General features: G+C 40.9%; 1 protein-coding gene across 1 annotated transcript; it reads right to left on the bottom strand.

Annotated features, from left to right (window-relative positions):
• Positions 1–1960: 1960 nt before the first annotated feature.
• Positions 1961–18631, bottom strand: hck (HCK proto-oncogene, Src family tyrosine kinase). Its single transcript, XM_067526819.1, has 13 exons — positions 18425–18631; positions 12095–12231; positions 10291–10324; positions 9644–9737; positions 9376–9471; positions 9031–9134; positions 8013–8162; positions 7478–7630; positions 7200–7382; positions 6546–6622; positions 4630–4783; positions 4284–4415; positions 1961–4203 (listed from the first exon to the last, which is right to left on the bottom strand). Exons 2-13 carry the CDS (start codon positions 12221–12223, stop codon positions 4001–4003), a joined length of 1509 nt encoding a protein of 502 aa, XP_067382920.1. The 5' UTR covers positions 12224–12231; positions 18425–18631; the 3' UTR covers positions 1961–4000.
• Positions 18632–18712: the final 81 nt, after the last annotated feature.

Raw genomic sequence — 18712 nt, 5'->3', positions numbered from 1 at the left:
GCCTCTTCTCAAGTATCTGAGGATAGAGGTCAACATTGTGGTACAAACGGTAAAGCTCCAAATGTGTAATTTGGGTCGAATATAGCCGAAATAAAACATGTTACATACAAAGTACAGATGCAGGTTTTCAGTACAAAATATATTCTTCAAAATGCCTCAACAATGACGCAATCATGCAGATTATTATTATGATGGATTAAAAAAACGCATTGCAGAACAGGGGTTAGAATTAGCGGAAACTTTGCATTATTGGTCCTTTCCATGTCACATGGAAACAGATCCTTGGCTCTTATTGTTTATTAACATCATCAAATTCAATAATACACGAAATAAAATGTAGAAAATCCATTGTTCCATCCCCAGTTTTGTCATTTTTGAGCATACACTGTGCTTAATAAAGAATTTCTGATTATTATCCACCTGCTCCCTGCTCTCACTACAAATCACAATGTCATCTGCAAACATCATAGTCTGTCTAACCTCATCTGTCAGTCTGTCCATCACCAGAGCAAACAAGAAGGGGCTCAGAGCTGATCCTTGATGCAGACCCACTTTCACCTTGAACTCCTCTGTCACACCTACAGCACCTCACCACAGTCTTACAGCTCTCATACATGTCCTGCACCACTCTCACATACTTCTCTGCCGCTCCAGACGTCCTCATATAATACCATATCTCCTCTCGCGGCACCCTGTCATACGCTTTCTCTAAATCTACGAATACACAATGCAACTCGCTATGACCCTCTCTGTACATCTCCATCAGCATCCTCAAAGCAAATACTGCATCTGTTGTTCTCTTTCTTGGCATGAAACCATATTGCTGCAAAACAAATGTTTCCACTACTCTTTCCCACAACTTCATTGTTTGGCTCATCAGCTTTATTCCTCTGTAGTTGCCACAGCTCTGTTCATCTCCCTTGTTCTTAAAAATTGGCACCAGTACACTTCTCCTCCAGTCCTCAGCATCCTCTCACTCTCCAAGATCTTGTTAAACAAACTAGTCAGAAACTCTACTGCCACCTCTCCTAGACACTTCCATACCTCCACAGGTTTGTCATCAGGACCAACTGCCTTTCCACTCTTCATCCTCTTCAACGCCCTCCTCACTTCACTCTTACTAATCTTTGCTACTTCCTGCTCCACACCAGTCACCTCTTCTTCTCTTTGTTCCCTTTCATTTTCCTCATTCATCAACTTTTCAAAGTTCTCCTTCCATCTTCCCATCACACTCCTGGCACCTGTCAATACATTTCCATTCTTATCTTTAATCACACTAACCTGCTGCACATCCTCCCATCTCTATCTCTTTGTGTGGCCAACCTGTACACATCCACCTTTCGCTCCTTACTGTCCAACCTGGCTTTCGGTCAACGGCTTTCGGCTTGATTTGGCATGAGTGTGGCATGCCAAATTGACCTGCTGCATTTTTACCGGTACCAGAGTTGCCCATGCAGGCCGAGTGGGGCCACACCTGGTGGGCTGGGATTCGAATCCATGGCCTTCTGCATCCCAACCAAATGTTCTACCAGGCCCCCTTACTGTCCAACCAAGAATACAAGATACATGTTTATGGATACATAGGTGCTGGTCAAATAATTGGAATATCTTCACAAAGTTGATGCTTTTGGCTAATTCCAGTCAAGAAGTGAAACTTGTATAATGTATACATTCATTCCTCACATACTGATATATTTCAAGTGTTTATTTCTTTTAATTTTGAGGATTATAACTAACAACTAATGAAAACCCCAAATTCAGTATCTCAGAAAATTAGAATATTACTTATATTCTAATTACTAGAATACTAAGTAACATGGGTAATACCCATGTACCCACCCGATACCCATGTACATGGGTACATGGGTATCAGGTGTGATTTGAATATAATAAAATACAGAGAGTAATTGAGCAAAACACAAAATGTGTTGCAAAAATCAAATACACCCTGTGGACCACATGATTGTAACAGTTTATTGAACATTCTTAATGACAGTTCATATAAACTAATCATCTTACAAAATATGGAAAGAGTTTTATATTAATAAAGGAAAACACACAAATATATATTTTACTTCATAATTATATATACACAGGACTGGGAGCTGATTTAGTATTATCCCATATCACCTCTTTGTATATGTGTTTGAATGCAAAATGATCTCACAGCTTTCTCTAAATGGATGATAAGAAATCTATCACAGCATGAAATCACGAATCTTAAATAGCTAATAATAATACTACATTTGAAATGTAAGCTTTTGGTCCCCCTTTTTTATCAAAGGAGTCAGCATGACCTTGTTTGAAAAAGGATTTATGATAAACTGAATATTTTCTACATCATTTATATAGTTTCCTTTCCTGGAGATTCTGTGAAGGAACTGCAGACCCATGATTGACACAGAAAGAAGCATTTTGTTTCAAAAAGAGGTACAGTCATGTTCACAGCAGTACTAGTTGCACAATAAATAATTTTTTTCCTAAACAGATAAAAAGACCAAAAGATGTGAAATGTATTATGCACTGATTTGTTTCAACAAGTTACACAAACATTTAATGGGAGGAAAAACACTAAACAGACATTATCAATTACAAACGTCTTCACATCAAGGACTCATGTCTTCATATATATCAGTGTATGTACAGAACATATGGAATATACTGTAATTTTTTAGTTGGAATGAAACAACCACTGCGAAGGCACTATTGGAGATAATGCTGAAAAAGCTACAGCAAAATAGAGAATATTTATGAAATATAAATAGAGAATTAAAGCATTATCATCCACTTATCTTGCACTTTGTAAAGTCCACAGTACCTGTTTTTAACAATGTAAAACAATGTATATTTAAAAACTCTGCTTGTGGAATCGTGGGAATCAATGCAGTATTAACAGGGCTGAACACTACACATAGTTCATCATGAACAATGTGCTGTGCTGTTTACCTTCCTCTGATGGATGCAATGTGTGCATGACAGCATAACTGGTAACTCTAGTCTTTTCCCCCGCAATTCCTCTCCATATGCTCACATTTGTTTGTCTGTGAATTTGGCCATGTGCCTTAGTACTTGTAAAACATCTACTGCATTATGTAAAAGTTACGTCGAAGACTCTCAAAGGTCTTATAATATTTGGGACTATACAAAAATTATAAGGCAGGTGAGGGCAAAAAAAAAAAAAAAAAAGATTTTTTTCAAGGATTTATTTGACTTCAAATATTACTACTCTTGTTGTCCTGGCCATTTTCACTTATAAGTGAGGAAAATAGTTCTGTGTGAGTTCGGTTTCCAACCCGCGCCTGACTTGCAAAGTCAGTAATGTAAAGACCTCTGCAGAACTATAGACTGACTGTCAGGCCACATGTTTTCTGTGCATAATAATGGGCAGCTAGCTTTATCTCAAAATAAAGTGATCCACATTAAATGTGCAATCTGTAGTATATTACAAAAAAAATACAAATAAATTATGTGAAACAATTTTTGTGGTTTCTTTTTTTCTATTTGAGACAGTCACTGCTGATTTACTAGGCTGCCAAATGATGTATGGTCAGTTTTGTGAAGATAAGTATCCAGTACAGCTGATACAGCTCTGGGCATATTAGCCTATGACCGAAGCTGCAGAACATCATCACACAGGAACTCTTGTGACCTACTCTAAGAATGAGGTAGGATTGTGTTATATAATATTATACATAATATTCCCAATGTTACTAAAAATTATCTATTACTTTAGGTTTTTATATTGAAATAGAGAATAGGCCCAAAGGAAGTATAAAAAATTTGGGTTGCACCTCCCCAGTAATTTTTGTGCAGTCCCTTATTAATATCAATGTGTTTGAAAATGAGAGACATAGAGTGACAGCGAGGAACAGAGAGTCAAAAAAAAAAAAAGAGAGCATGTGCAATTGTGCTCTGAACTGCATTGCTGCATATAAAAACTGGAGTTGCTGGTTAAGTGTGACTGCAACAGTGCTGGGATCATATCTGTGGATGTTACGTCTCAAGGCTGCTGCTGATACTGGCTTTCTGTGGCGGTGTAGAAATCCTCCAGGACGCTCTGCAGGTAATCGAACGTGGGACGGTCCTCGGGCTTGTTCTTCCAGCACTCCAGCATGATTTCATAGAGTTCGGTGGGACAGCTGTCCAAGCGCTGCATTCGGTAGCCCTTCTCCAGGGAGCGGATCACTTCTGGGTTGGTCATTCCTTAGAACCAGAAAACACAATTGGGTGAGGACAGGATGAGGAGCCAATGCATTAATGTGGAGAAACATTAATGCACCTACCTGGGTATGGCGTGCGTCCATAGCTGATAATCTCAGTCAACAAGATACCAAAAGACCAGACGTCAGACTTAATGGTGAAGGAGCCATAGTTGATGGCCTCAGGAGCTGTCCACTTGATGGGAAATTTGGCTCCTGGTTGTTGTGGAAAATAAAATTAAAAAAAGACATTTTTAGTGAGAGATCCTAATGACTGCGCTGAGACGTAAACCCTCTGCTCATTCCGGAAGCCACACGTCGAGTAAGTCATTTCCCACAGATCTGATGATCAGTTCCCCACTTAATCCGAATCTCCTCTGCTAAAAACATCAGGCTTGCACAACGCGTGACAGGGACTGTGGTGACTTACCTTCCCTGGCTGTGTACTCGTTGTCTTCAATGATACGCGCGAGGCCAAAGTCAGCAATTTTACACACCAAAGACTTATTGACCAGGATATTGGCAGCTCTCAGATCTCTGTGGATATAATTCTTCGTCTCGATGTAGGCCATACCCTCTGCAATCTAGAGACAAATAAATGTTGAAGAGTCAAAACATGCAACAGTGAAGGTCATTAGCAACAAGATCACAAAGCAAGCAGCAACAGGACATTTTCCCAAATCTTTTCAAGCTTCAGATATATTATAGATTTTCTGTAACACATTCCCATTTTATTACCTATCAGACTGAGGATAATTTCCCACACATCCTCTTCTGTGTTAGCCCTAGTTAAGAGCAACCTTTTTATTTCCTGACTAATGATTGAAAATGACAAAATCAGTCATGGTCAGATTGAATTAAAACTGGTAAATCTAATGGTCCCCCGCTTCATAATCTCATAAAGTTATTCAAATTTACAAGGATTTGGGTCTTTTTTTTGCCAATGTAGCTCGAGGAGTAATAAGGGCAGAAGAACAAATTCCGGTGTCAGATAATGACGCTTAAGCTTTTTTTTTACGATGACGTAAAATAAGAAGAGAAGAAGCGTAAGAGGGAGGAGGACTTTGGTGGTGGATGCTACAACAAGATACAGCACGTTTTCACGCGAGACCAGGGTTCGGCTCTAGTGTAATATGTTGTTCACTTAACTGATGAGTGTTTCACAACCTGGCGCACATGGTTACTATATTAAAGAAGCACGTGTGTGCCGTTATCACGTTTTGTAGCTTACCCTGAAGTTTTGTGCCTCTAACCGCAGTTGTTTTTTAAGGTAATCTTACTTCTGAAGATGTTTTCCCTGAGTAATTCCCTGACGTAGTTTGTTTGTGCATATAAAGTCGTTCCTGTCGGGGTCAAAGGTGAAGCTCCAGCGTCAATACTGGACGCAGTTGTTCACGGGGTGTGAAATAGTGGTGCTCCAATAGTCCAACAGTGACCTTTAGCGTCGATATACGTAAAATTATTTGACAACTTAGGAAGCGTCAATATCTGATGCAGTGGCATGAGAACGTGTTGGCCTATCATTTTGACGCCATAGGTACCAATTGGTGTTACTACGTGACGCTGTGGGAATGACTTTATATTCACACAAAAACTGCATTAGGGTTAGGGAAAACTACCTGGTCTCCAACGGAAAAGTCCTATGCCTTGTTGTACCACTCACCACACACAGACAAAAGACCCCTACGTCCAAAAAAGGGTGTTTATTGATTTCTTTGATCTTTAAAACCCCCGAAAATGTGGGAAAATGGCTCTATATTCAGAGCCACATCCAACCAACAAAGGAGTTTTAAAATCAAAAACCCTTAACAGGGCTATTACTCTTTGCAGGTTTAGTCCACGTACAACCAGCAGGCACTCGTTGATATATTTATCCCCGTAGCTCTCACTTTCCAAGAAGTGGCGCGGGTTGGACTGGAACTACAAGTCTGAAAGTGCGGGCACCAGTTCCGCAGCTGGGCCATGCCGGCTTCAGATTAGTAAAACCGGTTCTTTATTCACTGATCCATTCTAGCATTACTTGAGCTTGCGCAAAATTTGAGCATTTTTCTGCCAGTGACTTTTGGCTGCTACTCTCTAAAGCACCAGAAACAAAAAAAAAAACAAACAATTCAGCTGCTATTTGTTTGATGATTTGCACAGAACAAAAACAGTAACCGGCCTTGAAAAACAGGACATAATTACACAAATCCTAAATAATCAAATTCCTGAATTAAATTCACTCGTAGCTTGTCTATGGTGTGGCCCGCAGGCAAACAATCGGTTCATGGATATATAACACAAAACCACCAGAGGATCTGGTCTGACAAGCTCTCGTGGAATGGAGGGCTTGACGATGAAGCTCACCTGGGCAGAGAAGTCGATGAGCTTGGGGAGCTGCACACGGTTGCCCTCATCACTCTTTATGAAGTCTAATAAACTACCTGTAGGTACACACATGCAAAAACATCAACACATGATGGAACTTTAATTGCTAAGTTGTTAGTTTAGCACTTTAGTTGCTTTTCAAGTGCACAGTACCGGCTCAACTGCCTCCACTCTCTCACCTTTAGTACCAGCTCATTCACCACCTGGTCGTCATACTAATGCCAATTGAACAAAATAATTGAACACAAAACACTAAGGAAAAACTTTTTTATAGGAATGTTTTTCTTAATTGAGCTGAACGCAGACGGACAAAAGACTGCTGAAAAAAAATCAATCAATCAATCAATCAATCAGGAGGGTTTTGGAAATGCTTGGTCACAGTTTGGTTTAGATGATGAGACGACTGTAGACACAGGGATATTGACAGCTTGCTTGGACTTTGACACCAGGGCAGAGTCAAGCACCAGGTACTATTCACAACCTTTGTCCGGTGGAAAAGCAAAGTTGGGCTGGTACTTTGCAGAGGAAAGTGTTGTTATAAAATAGTGGATGTTTTATTGGTCATCCGTTCTACGTTATGGGAAAGACAGGGGCAGCTATGACTAACTAAAATGAAGGCAACACACACTGTACCTTTCTCCATGAACTCAGTGATGATATAGATTGGCTCCTCCTTGGTGACCACAGCATTGAGCCGGACCAGTTTGTCGTGCTGAAGAGACTTCATCAAGTTGGCCTCCATTAGGAAGGCTTCGACTGACATGCTGCCAGGCTTCATGGTCTTCACCGCCACCTTGGTGTGCTTATTGTACGTGGCTTAAAATCAGACAGGAATTATTATTAAAAACAGAACTGCTTACTTCGCTTCGCCCTCAAAATTTGGATTTAACAATGATTCTGGTCTGTCTCACCCATCCAGACTTCCCCAAACTGGCCGGCACCGAGCTTCTTTTCCAGTTTCAGAGAGGATCTCGGGATTTCCCAGGCATCTTTCTCCCATGGCTTCTCAGGCTTGGGGCTCAGGCACGCAGAGGTCAAAGACTGGCAGAGGCCATCTCCTTGCTCTGAAATAAGTAGAGCGGTGCCCTAGTTAAGTATCGCTCAGAGATTGATCATATTATTTCATACAATCTAAACTACAGCGTTTGGTTCACATTTGTGGGGAAAATAATAGAATTTCACAAATAAATTGAGCACAATTTTGGCAAAAATAAAACACTTTCAAACTACGGATACTTCTGATTGGGGAGTAACTGTTGCTTTTGTAATGACTGATAGCATAATGGAGTATAATAAGTTGGCCAGCAGAGTGTGCTGTGCATCAATCATCATGTTTGACGCCACTAAATGAGCACCGTGCAAGACATTTAACCCAGGATTCCTTATTGGCCCCACACATTTTTAATAAACAGAGGCCCTAATATAACCCGACAGTGGTGAACTTACTCTTGTAATGGCTGACCAGCTCTTGCAGGGTGCTGAAGGTGATCCTGGGAGAGATGTAGAATCCTCCGTTGTCCAGCGTTCGGATCTTATAATGTTTCACCGTGTCGCCACCCTGGACGTCACTGTCCCTGACAGACAGAGAGTAGCTTCCTGTGTTTTACAAGAAAATGCTAGTTACCACTTGAGCCACGGGGGATTTTCGACTGCTGATGTTAATGATTTTATTTTACTGATACTAGCAAATATTTTTTACATGACTTAACATCTAATCTGAATGTTTTAGGAAACAGGTGGTTTCCTGTGTTTCCAAAAGATGTTTATTCTTGAGGGTAGAAAAGCTTCTGGCAAAGATAATAAGATAATATTGAAGTAATAATTCAAAACGGCAACATGAAACCTTTTCACCCTCATGTGGTCTGAAGAAGCGTCTAAACTTAAAGCAGATCTCAGTCAGATCAGATAATTCTGGCAGCTGATTTTACCCACTTTATGTACAGTATAAATTGCACTCTGGTAATAATTCATATACTTCCCTCTTAAACTAATTCAACCTGTATGTGAATCCATTACACTGATATGTTTCTCAAACACTTGAGCATGTGAGCAATGAAAATGCACAAATAAGACAACAACATTGTCCTATAGTATTAGAGAGAATAACCTTGCTTAAGAACTGTGCTAATTTTACTTTCCATCTAGTACATTTCAGAAGTAAATACTTTTTTAAATTTGACACTTTTAGTTAATAGTAATTGTTTCCAATACAGACTTATGAGACTTAACAGTTGACAGTTGCCAAAAATTGTTGCACGCTTATTTATGTTTACCCGCTCATCTCTCTGCTGTTTCCTGCTCAACAGATAGCGACACATCTACCATAGTGTCTTTGCTGTAGTATTTTAGGTAACAACTACAGGACCTCGATTGTTTTGTACGCTTTGGTACGCACAGTTCCAAAGCCTTAAAATGCTCGACATAAAATACATTTCATTTGTGCCTTGATCTAAATTTGACTCACCCTGAGTGGTCTCACTGTCTCGGATCATGAAAGATCCCATTTTGTTCCCAGGGGCCAACAGCTGCCTCTCGGCATCTTTCCTGCTGACGCCTTTAAAGAACCACCTCAACAACAGGAAGTAGGTCTGTTAGTACAGAAACAACTTAACGGCTCTTAGCCTTCATTTCCCATCATATTCTAGGCTGCATTTTCACCTTTTTTGTGAAAAATAATCATAATAATAATAGAAAGGATATTATTAAAGTACTGCTACATATTGTAAAAAATAATAAAGCAACTAATACAACATCACAAATCCCAAATGATCACATTTATATTACATGTTTTCAATGAGAGTACACTTACTCCTCTGCCTCCAGAGTGTCTTTGGCCACATAATTACTTGGGATGTATCCTTCCTGACCTGTACTGATTAACTTTGCTCTCCACCACTCCCCCGATCTACAGAGACAGAACGAGAGAAAATAAAGACGTCAGTGGGGCCTTTTTTGCTGGTCGACGTGGCCGTAATAACCCACATGATAAAAGTAGATGTCGAACTTATTGTAGTTAACGGTTCTAACTGAGGCAGCACAGAATGAATGTTCTGCTTCATTTTTGGTCCCCTACTTACTCTTCTAAGATTCGGAGCTTGTCTCCCTTCTTGAAACCGAGGTCTCCTTCATGAATGGCCTCATAGTCATACAGTGCCATGGCAATAGACTCCCCTGTAACAAGAAAAGCAAATGCCTTGTGATGATGCAGTGTGGTCCTCGTGTATCACTTTGCTAGAAGTAATGCTGGCGCTGAAACAAAACTGCTTTCACGGATTGTGAAAATGCATGTTTAAGGAAGATTTGGTGAGAGTGTGCGTGCGATGTGTTTCTGTTAGTGCGTCAGTGTTTGCAACAAACACTGATTTGCCTGGACTTTGACTGCATGGTATAACTAACTTCCTGAAGGCTGTGTGGTTAAGGAATCAGAGGGGCCATCCCCCCCACCACGCACTCACTTTCCTCCCACTCTCTTGTACTTGCTAAGAGGTGCCAGACAGAGTTTCTTTCTCTGCATGTAAAACAGCATTGACCTAGATGACACTATTTCTAGTGCATGGCATGTTCATGTGTGGTGGTGCGCACAGTACAAGATGAGACAGTGGAATAAGCCTGCAACTGACAGACCAGAGAGACACACTTGTGGTTGGCTTAAAGACGCATAATGCAATATCAATCGGGAACTAAGTGAAGACACAGTAGTGAGTAAATGAAGATGGTGACTCACCATCTGAAGCGTTTGCATTGGATGGCATTTTGCTCTGTGGAGAAAAAGACAGAGATGGCATGAAGCTAATGAAAGAGGTCATATTTGTTAATGATTTGTTGATTCAAAATGAGAACAAATGTTCTTTTAGCGGCTTCAATAATTTGTTGGCAGGGGAAGTGCCACAACCTGTAAACACCACACCGCTTGCTTAACGCAGATATGCATAGATTTCTTTTTTTAAATCGCATTTGGACTTAGTGGCCACCCAATGAATGCAGCAACACTTGAGAATCTAATCGGAACTAACATTTTAAAGTTGCCGACCACAGAACCCTAACAATTACCAGAAACATTTTACAAATCCCCTGAAAACTACAGTCGGCTGAGATTACACATGTCATTTTTGGACACGTCCTCACTTTGTGATCCATGTCTCATGTTCACGTGGTTTAAATTTTGAATTGTCCTAAATTGTCCAAAGCTGCACAATCCTGTCAAGCCCATCATGCCACTGAATTTCAAGCTATCAGTCATTATCAGCCCATAGTTATGCCTCAGTAGATCCCCTACCCTCTACTGGCATATTTAGTTTGAGCCAGATGTGTGGAAAATTGTCAACATGCAGGAGACATAACTTATAGAGGGCTACCATGAAGGAGCTCCAGGTGGACATTTGGGTGATAAAACACAAAGGCTTTGAGAGGACAATCGACAGATAGAAGTCCTGTTTAACACTGTGAGTCATTGTTGTTAATTTGGTTCCTGTATTTTAACCCATCCCACGAACCTTCCCTGTCCCTGTCTCTACCCAAACTGTCTCGCGTTTGGACCTAAATGTGTACAAAAGCAAATGAAACAACATCGCAGCATATAATATAAAGATTTATGAAATGAAGGGGAAGAAGGAAGGAAGGAAGGAAGGACTTTGTTCTATCAGCTTTTTGATGAGAGCGTTATCTCTGTAGGTCTGGGGCTCATGACGGGGCCCCGTATCTCAAGAACCGCTTGCTTCCAACAAAGAGCAAAAGGCTGAAATCCGAACAACATCAGAAGGTCAGAGAGTAAATTCAGAGACCTTACAATGGACTATGTTTGAGTTTGGAGATGTTTTAAGTGTTGCTTAATACTTTTGATCGTACGTCTCATTACTGAGTGCTATGTTTCAGCCTCTGTCACTTCCTCTTTCTTCATTGAGGGCGTAAAAGATGTTACAGTGTCAACACAGGAAGCAGTAGCCAGCGGAACCACACTGAATACACTGCAGCACGGCTTCCTTACCCAGGGTACAGATCAGCCTGACCAGTATGCAAACTCACAACCAGCCGCAGGATTTCAGCACATGTTTACCCTCTCTGAAAAGCACAGGAAAAACTCGTGCTATCTCGGCCAACGAAAAGCTGCATTTTCTCTTTCTCGTCTTTCCTCTTTTGAACCCTGTCTGGTGTTCACTGTGTTCTGCATTCGACATCATTAATCTTCCTCTTTCTATATTTAAATCCACAGCACTTCTGCAGGTGCCTGCCCATTTTTATACCGTGGTAAAGAGCTAAATTCATGTTCTACTACATTTACTACATAACTACATAACTACTTCCACTACATTTCACAGGTGAAACAGTTCCCTTTTTATTTCACTACATTTGTCTCCTACTGTATGTACAGTGTATCCCAGATCATAAACTTTCTGTACAAGGTACAAGCTGTTAAAGTTAAAGGAATAGGGAACTTAAAGGAAGCAAAGACAATTATTTTGTTACGTTTGGTTGCGACTTGCCACTTGATGAACAGCCCGACTTTAATCAGTGAAAACATTAGTACTTACAGCTTTGTTCCCAGAGTTTGTGGTGGGGTCTTTGACATAGTGGGCCGTCTGTGCACGACTGTGCAGGTCGTCATTGCCCGTCTCTTTGCCGAGGGCCTCCTGCTCCTTCTTTGAGCCCACACAGCCCATGGTGACTTCTGCAGAACGACAGAGCACAATGAAGGCCGTGGACACTGACGTGAAAATGCCCATTTTAGATTTTTTAAATACATTGTTTTCTTTGTGGACTGCTTTTGTAACACACACACGCACGAACCTCTGGGCTCAGGAGCAAGTTATGAACACTTAATAAGTCACCAATTTAAGTATCAAATGACCTTTGAATGCTTTGAATGTTAAACCTGAGTGTTTTTTTTTATAATGTTTACACTAGTTATAGTCATAGTCGCTCATGCACAGCATACAGACGCTGGCTGCGTGCAGTCATTAAATCTCTTGAATAGATTTTCTTGAACTAAAGGATTTTTGGTATTTTCAGAGTGAAACACAAGAGTTCCATGTTTATGTACTACAATTAGTGAGCATCTGTCAAAATAATATCTTTTAACACCATCCTCCATGATTGTGGGTCATCGAAGTTATGGGATAGTCACGGTAACTACCCGGAAGTGAGCCTTAATTAGAACATGGAGAAAATAATGAGTTGGAAACTTAACGGCTCTTTGAGTCGGTCTGCAGACTTCCACACATTAAGCTCCGTGGAACATTGGAGGCCTCAACGATCATCGCTCGGCTATTATTGTAAAAGTGTGTTTTCGTTAGACATTCTTTGCCACAAAAGGAAGACGGAGAAAACAAAAACGCTTTATAACTTCCACATCCACTCAGGTTATGTCAGGATCATGACTGGATGCACGTAGTCTCTATGTTCATTTTGATTTAACCGCTTTTAAAAAAGTCCGCAGTCCAGTTGCAAAACTATTAATTCTCATGTGTCATGATCCCTAATATGACATTTAAAGTAAGTTTCTATCTACTTTGGCAAAAAAACGACCAAATCCAAACAAGCCCCCATATGGTAGAGAAGACTTTGTTTTCTTTTTGTATCAAACTGTATCTGCCTGTGTGTATCTATATGTAAATGCCCACGTAGTTAAATGGAACAGGTTTTAATAGGAGTGAGAACAAAGAGGGAGTCTGTAACTGGAGATACATACACAAATGGAGAGGGCAGAAGAGAGCAAGTATTCTGTGTAGCATGTCCCACTTCAGCTCAGAAAAACTGATTATTGCACCAAATGAAGGAAGTAATGTGAACAGCAAACACATCCAATATAATTTTAACATGTCACACCTCACAACTGAAGGACCAAAAACCGCAAGGCTCAGCTGAAATCTGCTTTAAATCCCCAGTAACAGAAAACGCTGAGCAAACTTTGATGTTTCAGTCTGTACTTTAAAGTACGCAATGCTAAGCAATGGAAAATTTCTTTTGAACATTTAGACACAGGAAGTTCCGGTGTTCTTGAGGTCAAAATATGCGGTGTTAACGCACTTGCTTCCCTTTTCTGCCTGCTCCAAACCATGTTCTTGTTTAGATGTCTACTTTAGAGAAAGGGCACTTTTTATTTCTGTTTTAAAGCTCTAGCACAATTCCTCCTCCAAGCACCGAACCGACGTGGCTCCCTGACATATTTCTCCCCAATCTAAAGCGTGACGCAAACATTGCCCCAGTTTGAAATGCAGCTGTCATTGATTCCTACTCAGTCCTACAAACATACATGTCAAAGGTGGCGTGAATCAATATCAAAGTCTACTCAACCATCAAATGTTAGCGATCTGTCCGTGAGATCTCATTGTTAGAAACCAGCCAGAAGATCAAGATGCAAGGAAACATAATATATAATACCTAGAGTATAAAATATTGTATTGCATCAATTTCTCTTCTGAAACGTAAGTATTATTCATGATCTGAGCCAAAAATTCCCTAATGCCACATCTTTCCATGTGTCAGTCTTTCATCTTTCCATGTGGCAAATGTCAATACTGAAAAGCAAAACTAGTTTGTATATTTAAGAAAGAGTTTAAGAGTTTCTTATGCGTTAGACACATGTCGACCGATGTGTCCTTTTTTTCAACAATAGTAAAATATGAATTGGCTCACAGACAAACAAACAAGCAAACACACAGACACACACACAGACAGACAGACAGGCAGGCGGACAGACAGGCAGATGACCAGACAGACGGACAGACAGACAGATAGATAGACAGACAGACAGACAGATAGACGGACAGACAGACAGACGGACATACAGACAGACATGTGGACAGACATACAGACCAGTGGACAGCCAGAGGGACAGACAGACGGATAGACAGACAGACAGACAGACAGACAGACAGACAGACAGACAGACAGACAGACAGACAGACAGACAGACAGACAGACAGATAGACAGACATACAGACAGACAGACAAGTGGACAGACAGACAGACAGGCAGACATGCAGATGGCCTGACAGACAGACAGTCATACAGGCGGACAGACAGACGGATAGGCAGACAGACAGACAGACAGACAGGCAGATAGGCGAACAGATAGTCGGACAGACAGAGACAGACAGACAGACAGACAGACAGACAGACAGACAGACCGACCGACAGACAGACAGACAGACAGACAGACAGACAGACAGACAGACAGAAACGCAGACAAACAAACACACTCACACAAACAGACAGACAGACATGCACACAGACAGACAGACAGTCCTGACCAGGCTGTCCTCCTGCTCATACACTGAAGCAGTGGGCCAGTAGATACTGACCTTATAAAAGGACAGTACCGACTTTAATCTACCTTTCATAACACAATTTACATTGAACATGTAACCTTAAGTTCAACTGACAATGGGACTTCACGGTTTTAGAGGGGAACCCCACTCACTCACTGTATATTACATTTAAAAGAATAGTTTAACATTCGGGGAAATACACTTATTAGTCTATTGTCTAAAGCTTGAGTCATCAAACTCTGGGGAATAAATGAAATAAATAAATACATGTTCAAAAAATAAAAAAAAAGCCTGTTCCTTTTAAAGTTCAGCTGAGCATGTACTACTTCCTTGATGACAAAGGCAGACAGCATCACACTTTATGCTATAAATCGGTCTGTAGAATATATATATATATATATATATATATATATATGCATGTGAAACTAAACTGCCACTCTTCATTTTGGTTGTTTGCAGAAAAAATTCACATGTCGTACGCTTTAAGCTGCTTCCTACACCTACAGAGCTCAGATGTAGGACTTGAATATTTAACTTTATGCAATTCCCTTTCAGGGGTCACCACTGCGGATCATCTGCCTCCATCTAACCCTGCCCTCCGCTTCCTCTTCAGCCTCAGCACCCTTCTACCGATATATTCACATGAACATGTGCAAACCACAAGACGTGAGACCTGAATACTATGCACGTTTCTGTCCTACTAAACTGAAGGTACGGGGGCAGCATGTGATGAACGTGACGGTTCTCATACCAACAGAGTGTTAAGTCAGATAAGGAAGTCCCCAGAAAGCAGGTGGGGTGGGCGATTAAATAAGGCAGTTTAACCTGCAAAGAAGTTCAGAAGAGGTCACGTATGGATCCTCTTTCTGAACGACACGTTTACTAGAGCAAAACTAAACGTCATTCTGACACATGGAATGAGAGAGATGCTGAAATTTAAAAGAAAAACCTGTTTTGCGACTCACACGTCTATGGTTTTGAGGATGCCATGTTGCTAAAAAAGAATGTTTGCGTCTTCTCATCCCTCAGATGGACCTTTTACATTGGCACAAACCACATGAAGCAAAGGCTGCGCCAAATAAAAATGATTACCATTGTGGAATCACATCTGTGCAAGTTTCATCAGACTGTCTAAAAATAACTAGTAAAATGTGTGAAGTTCTGCATTCTGCGAAGTCAACTGGATGAAGAACTCGTACTTGATAATTCGCCTAAAACACGATTTCACAACAACGGGAGTTTCAGACGAGCCCAAAGAAATGTGGATTCCTGGCACTTTCAATAGTTTTTACATTTTGGGAGGTGCAAAAAATAGCTTTCTTGTCCAGCTTTACACGGTGTGATTCACATTACTCACATTTCGATGCTAAATATGAAGCACAAGCTGCTTAGTTTAGCAGACCAAACAAGATAAGTCTGCAACAGTTGAGCAAGGGTTTCCGTCATTGCCTATGACTTTAACTCTTCGCTTGAAAGAGGAAGGTGTTTTATCATTTTTCAAAAGTCATGCTTTTATTAAAGCATGACTTTTCTAGAGAAATGCAAAAGGGGGCACACATCAATCCAGTCTGCTGCACGCTCTTCACGTCGCCATCCTATTGTGACAATTGATGAGAAAGCTACAAAACACTGTGCGCTCGAAGAAGTAATTACGTCTACAGCAACTCTCTGAGTGTTAAATCATATTTCTATAAAAAACAAAACAAAATAGCTGTGGCTTTAAGTTAACCCCAGTTTTCAACTACAATGCATTGTAAGAATTGAGTCATCATGTAATGGTTCCTTTCCCTTTTATCACACTTCGATCTAGGGTTATCATCACAGAAGGCCCAATTAGGAACGATCAAATTATATCATATCATGCAAATGAGTATCGCTGCTACATTCAGCACAAAGTTTCAGAGCAAGCGAACGCTGATTTTGTGTGGCTAACAACGTCACATCTTGATCCTACCGCCCTCAGGACAGTCGCCCAGCACATCCACCTGTGCCCTGTGGCAGCGAGCAGGTACCAGGAGTGTTTATTCTACTTTGCTACATAAAAAATCTTTTCACCGACAGAAGACGGGAATAATTCATGTGTTTCATGTTATGAGCGATTCTTTTTTTTTTTTTTTTTCTCTTCTTCAGATGGGCTGAAGAAGAAATCTGCCAACCTGTGAGTGCAGCTGTTTTGCACCGCCCCAGGCCACAACAACATCACCTGCCAGTTTGGCACACAGCCAACAGGACATGTGACAATAAGAGAGCGAGGAAGGAAGAAAAAAGGCAGAACGGTCTCACAGAACCATTACTTACCACTTTTCTGCTCTTAAATTATTTGTAAAGTGAAAGAGACCCTGATCTCCTGCACCGTGCACCTGTGTGTACTTTATACACAGTACATACAGTGGCATGACATTCTATGACACTGGCCCCACATCAGGTAAGTTTGGCAGTAAAACAATTAGTTAATCGACTCATTTATAAGAATCGTCGCTCAAAATGTCCATTAAAATTTGGATCCTGTATGTCTTCGGGGGTAGCAGCGATTCGTCGTCGTACATCACTGGGCCCTTGGCCCTCAGACATTTTATTGGCATAAAAATGTACTTGATTAAAAAAAATTGAAGATAAAAACAGACAAAGTGCATTAAGTTGCTGCACTGTATTTCCATAATTCATACAGGAAAGTGTATTTGACCTGAAAATTCAAATTCTGCTGCGCTTACAAAACAAGAAACACTCCAGCAACCAACCATGAATGTTCATCATTTGCAAGGTTGGGGTTGCAATAATTCATTTTCCCTTGTGTTTATAACACTTGGGAAGAAGCAAAATGCAGCGGCTGCCAGATGGGGATTTTAATGATGGCCACCAGTATGATGTTTATGGAGCAAATGTCACACAGATTTCTGCACTGATGACCAGCAGTTGTGTAATGTATTGGGTCTGTATTTATTTTTGAGCCCATTCAACATCTCAAAATGAAAGACAAAGCAGCAAACACAAAGCAGAACAGAAACTAGTCCAGTTTCTGGTTTAGGTTTGGTGGGCAGTCTAAGAATAACTCACATATACACGCAGCACAGGTCTGAAGATAGTCTGGATGGATGCCCCCCTTAGTTTAACCATCACAACTAACCCAGATATAAAAATATCTGTAACGCAGAAATGTCCTCATAACTATGGGTGGGACAAAACAAAAATGTCTCCACACACACACACACACACACACACACACACACACACACACACACACACGCACACACACACACACACACACACACACACACATGAAATGTTAAATGCACCTGAGTGAGATAAAAACCTCCAAGCCCCACTTTACCAGCTCCCCTACACCTCTTACAGAGTCACTTCGGCAGGCGGTGGTTGTTTCGGCTCACAGACCTCGAAGTTCCCCTTTTCGGGAGCATCCTTGTGAAACTGCAAGTCTTAATTTTTGGCTCACTAAAGCGCAGCTTTCTTATTCCTAGCAGAAATGAATTTCACAGCCTTCACATATCATGTCTTGTTTCTCACAGACACCTGTCGGACAGTTTGGCTGCCGGCCGCCGGACAAGCCCAGCGCAGAGGAAAAGAGACACTTACCGCGTAAAGACCAATCACTTTTACTCTTAACTCTCCGATGGGATGTGATCTTCTAGATGTGGATGGATGTGAAAAGGATAATCCGCATTTCTTTCTTTTATGTTAGTTCCATCCTTTTCACAGTCGCTTCTGTCTTTTTCGATTTGGATGAAGATGCGAACGAGGCGACCGAGCGCAGCGCACTGGACTTGAAGGAGGAAGTTTGAGCTGTGCGCATCGGACTGAGCGGGTTTGAAAAGAGGAACTAGCTCACACCAATCATAACCTTGGTTTCACAAACAGCCGCTA

The sequence above is a fragment of the Channa argus genome, chromosome 13 (assembly GCF_033026475.1).
Source record: "Channa argus isolate prfri chromosome 13, Channa argus male v1.0, whole genome shotgun sequence".
NCBI lineage: Eukaryota > Metazoa > Chordata > Actinopteri > Anabantiformes > Channidae > Channa > Channa argus.
This window is presented reverse-complemented; position numbering and strand designations above follow the sequence as displayed.

Coding starts and splice junctions, on each gene's coding strand:
- hck (XM_067526819.1), bottom strand. CDS start 12,223: ATGGGCTGTGTGGGCTCAAAGAAGGAGCAGGAGGCCCTCGGCAAAGAG. Junction 4,416..4,629: donor CGAGTACACAGCCAGGGAAG/GTAAGTCACCAC, acceptor CACAACAACCAG/GAGCCAAATTTCCCATCAAG. Junction 4,204..4,283: donor TGGACGCACGCCATACCCAG/GTAGGTGCATTA, acceptor TCTGGTTCTAAG/GAATGACCAACCCAGAAGTG.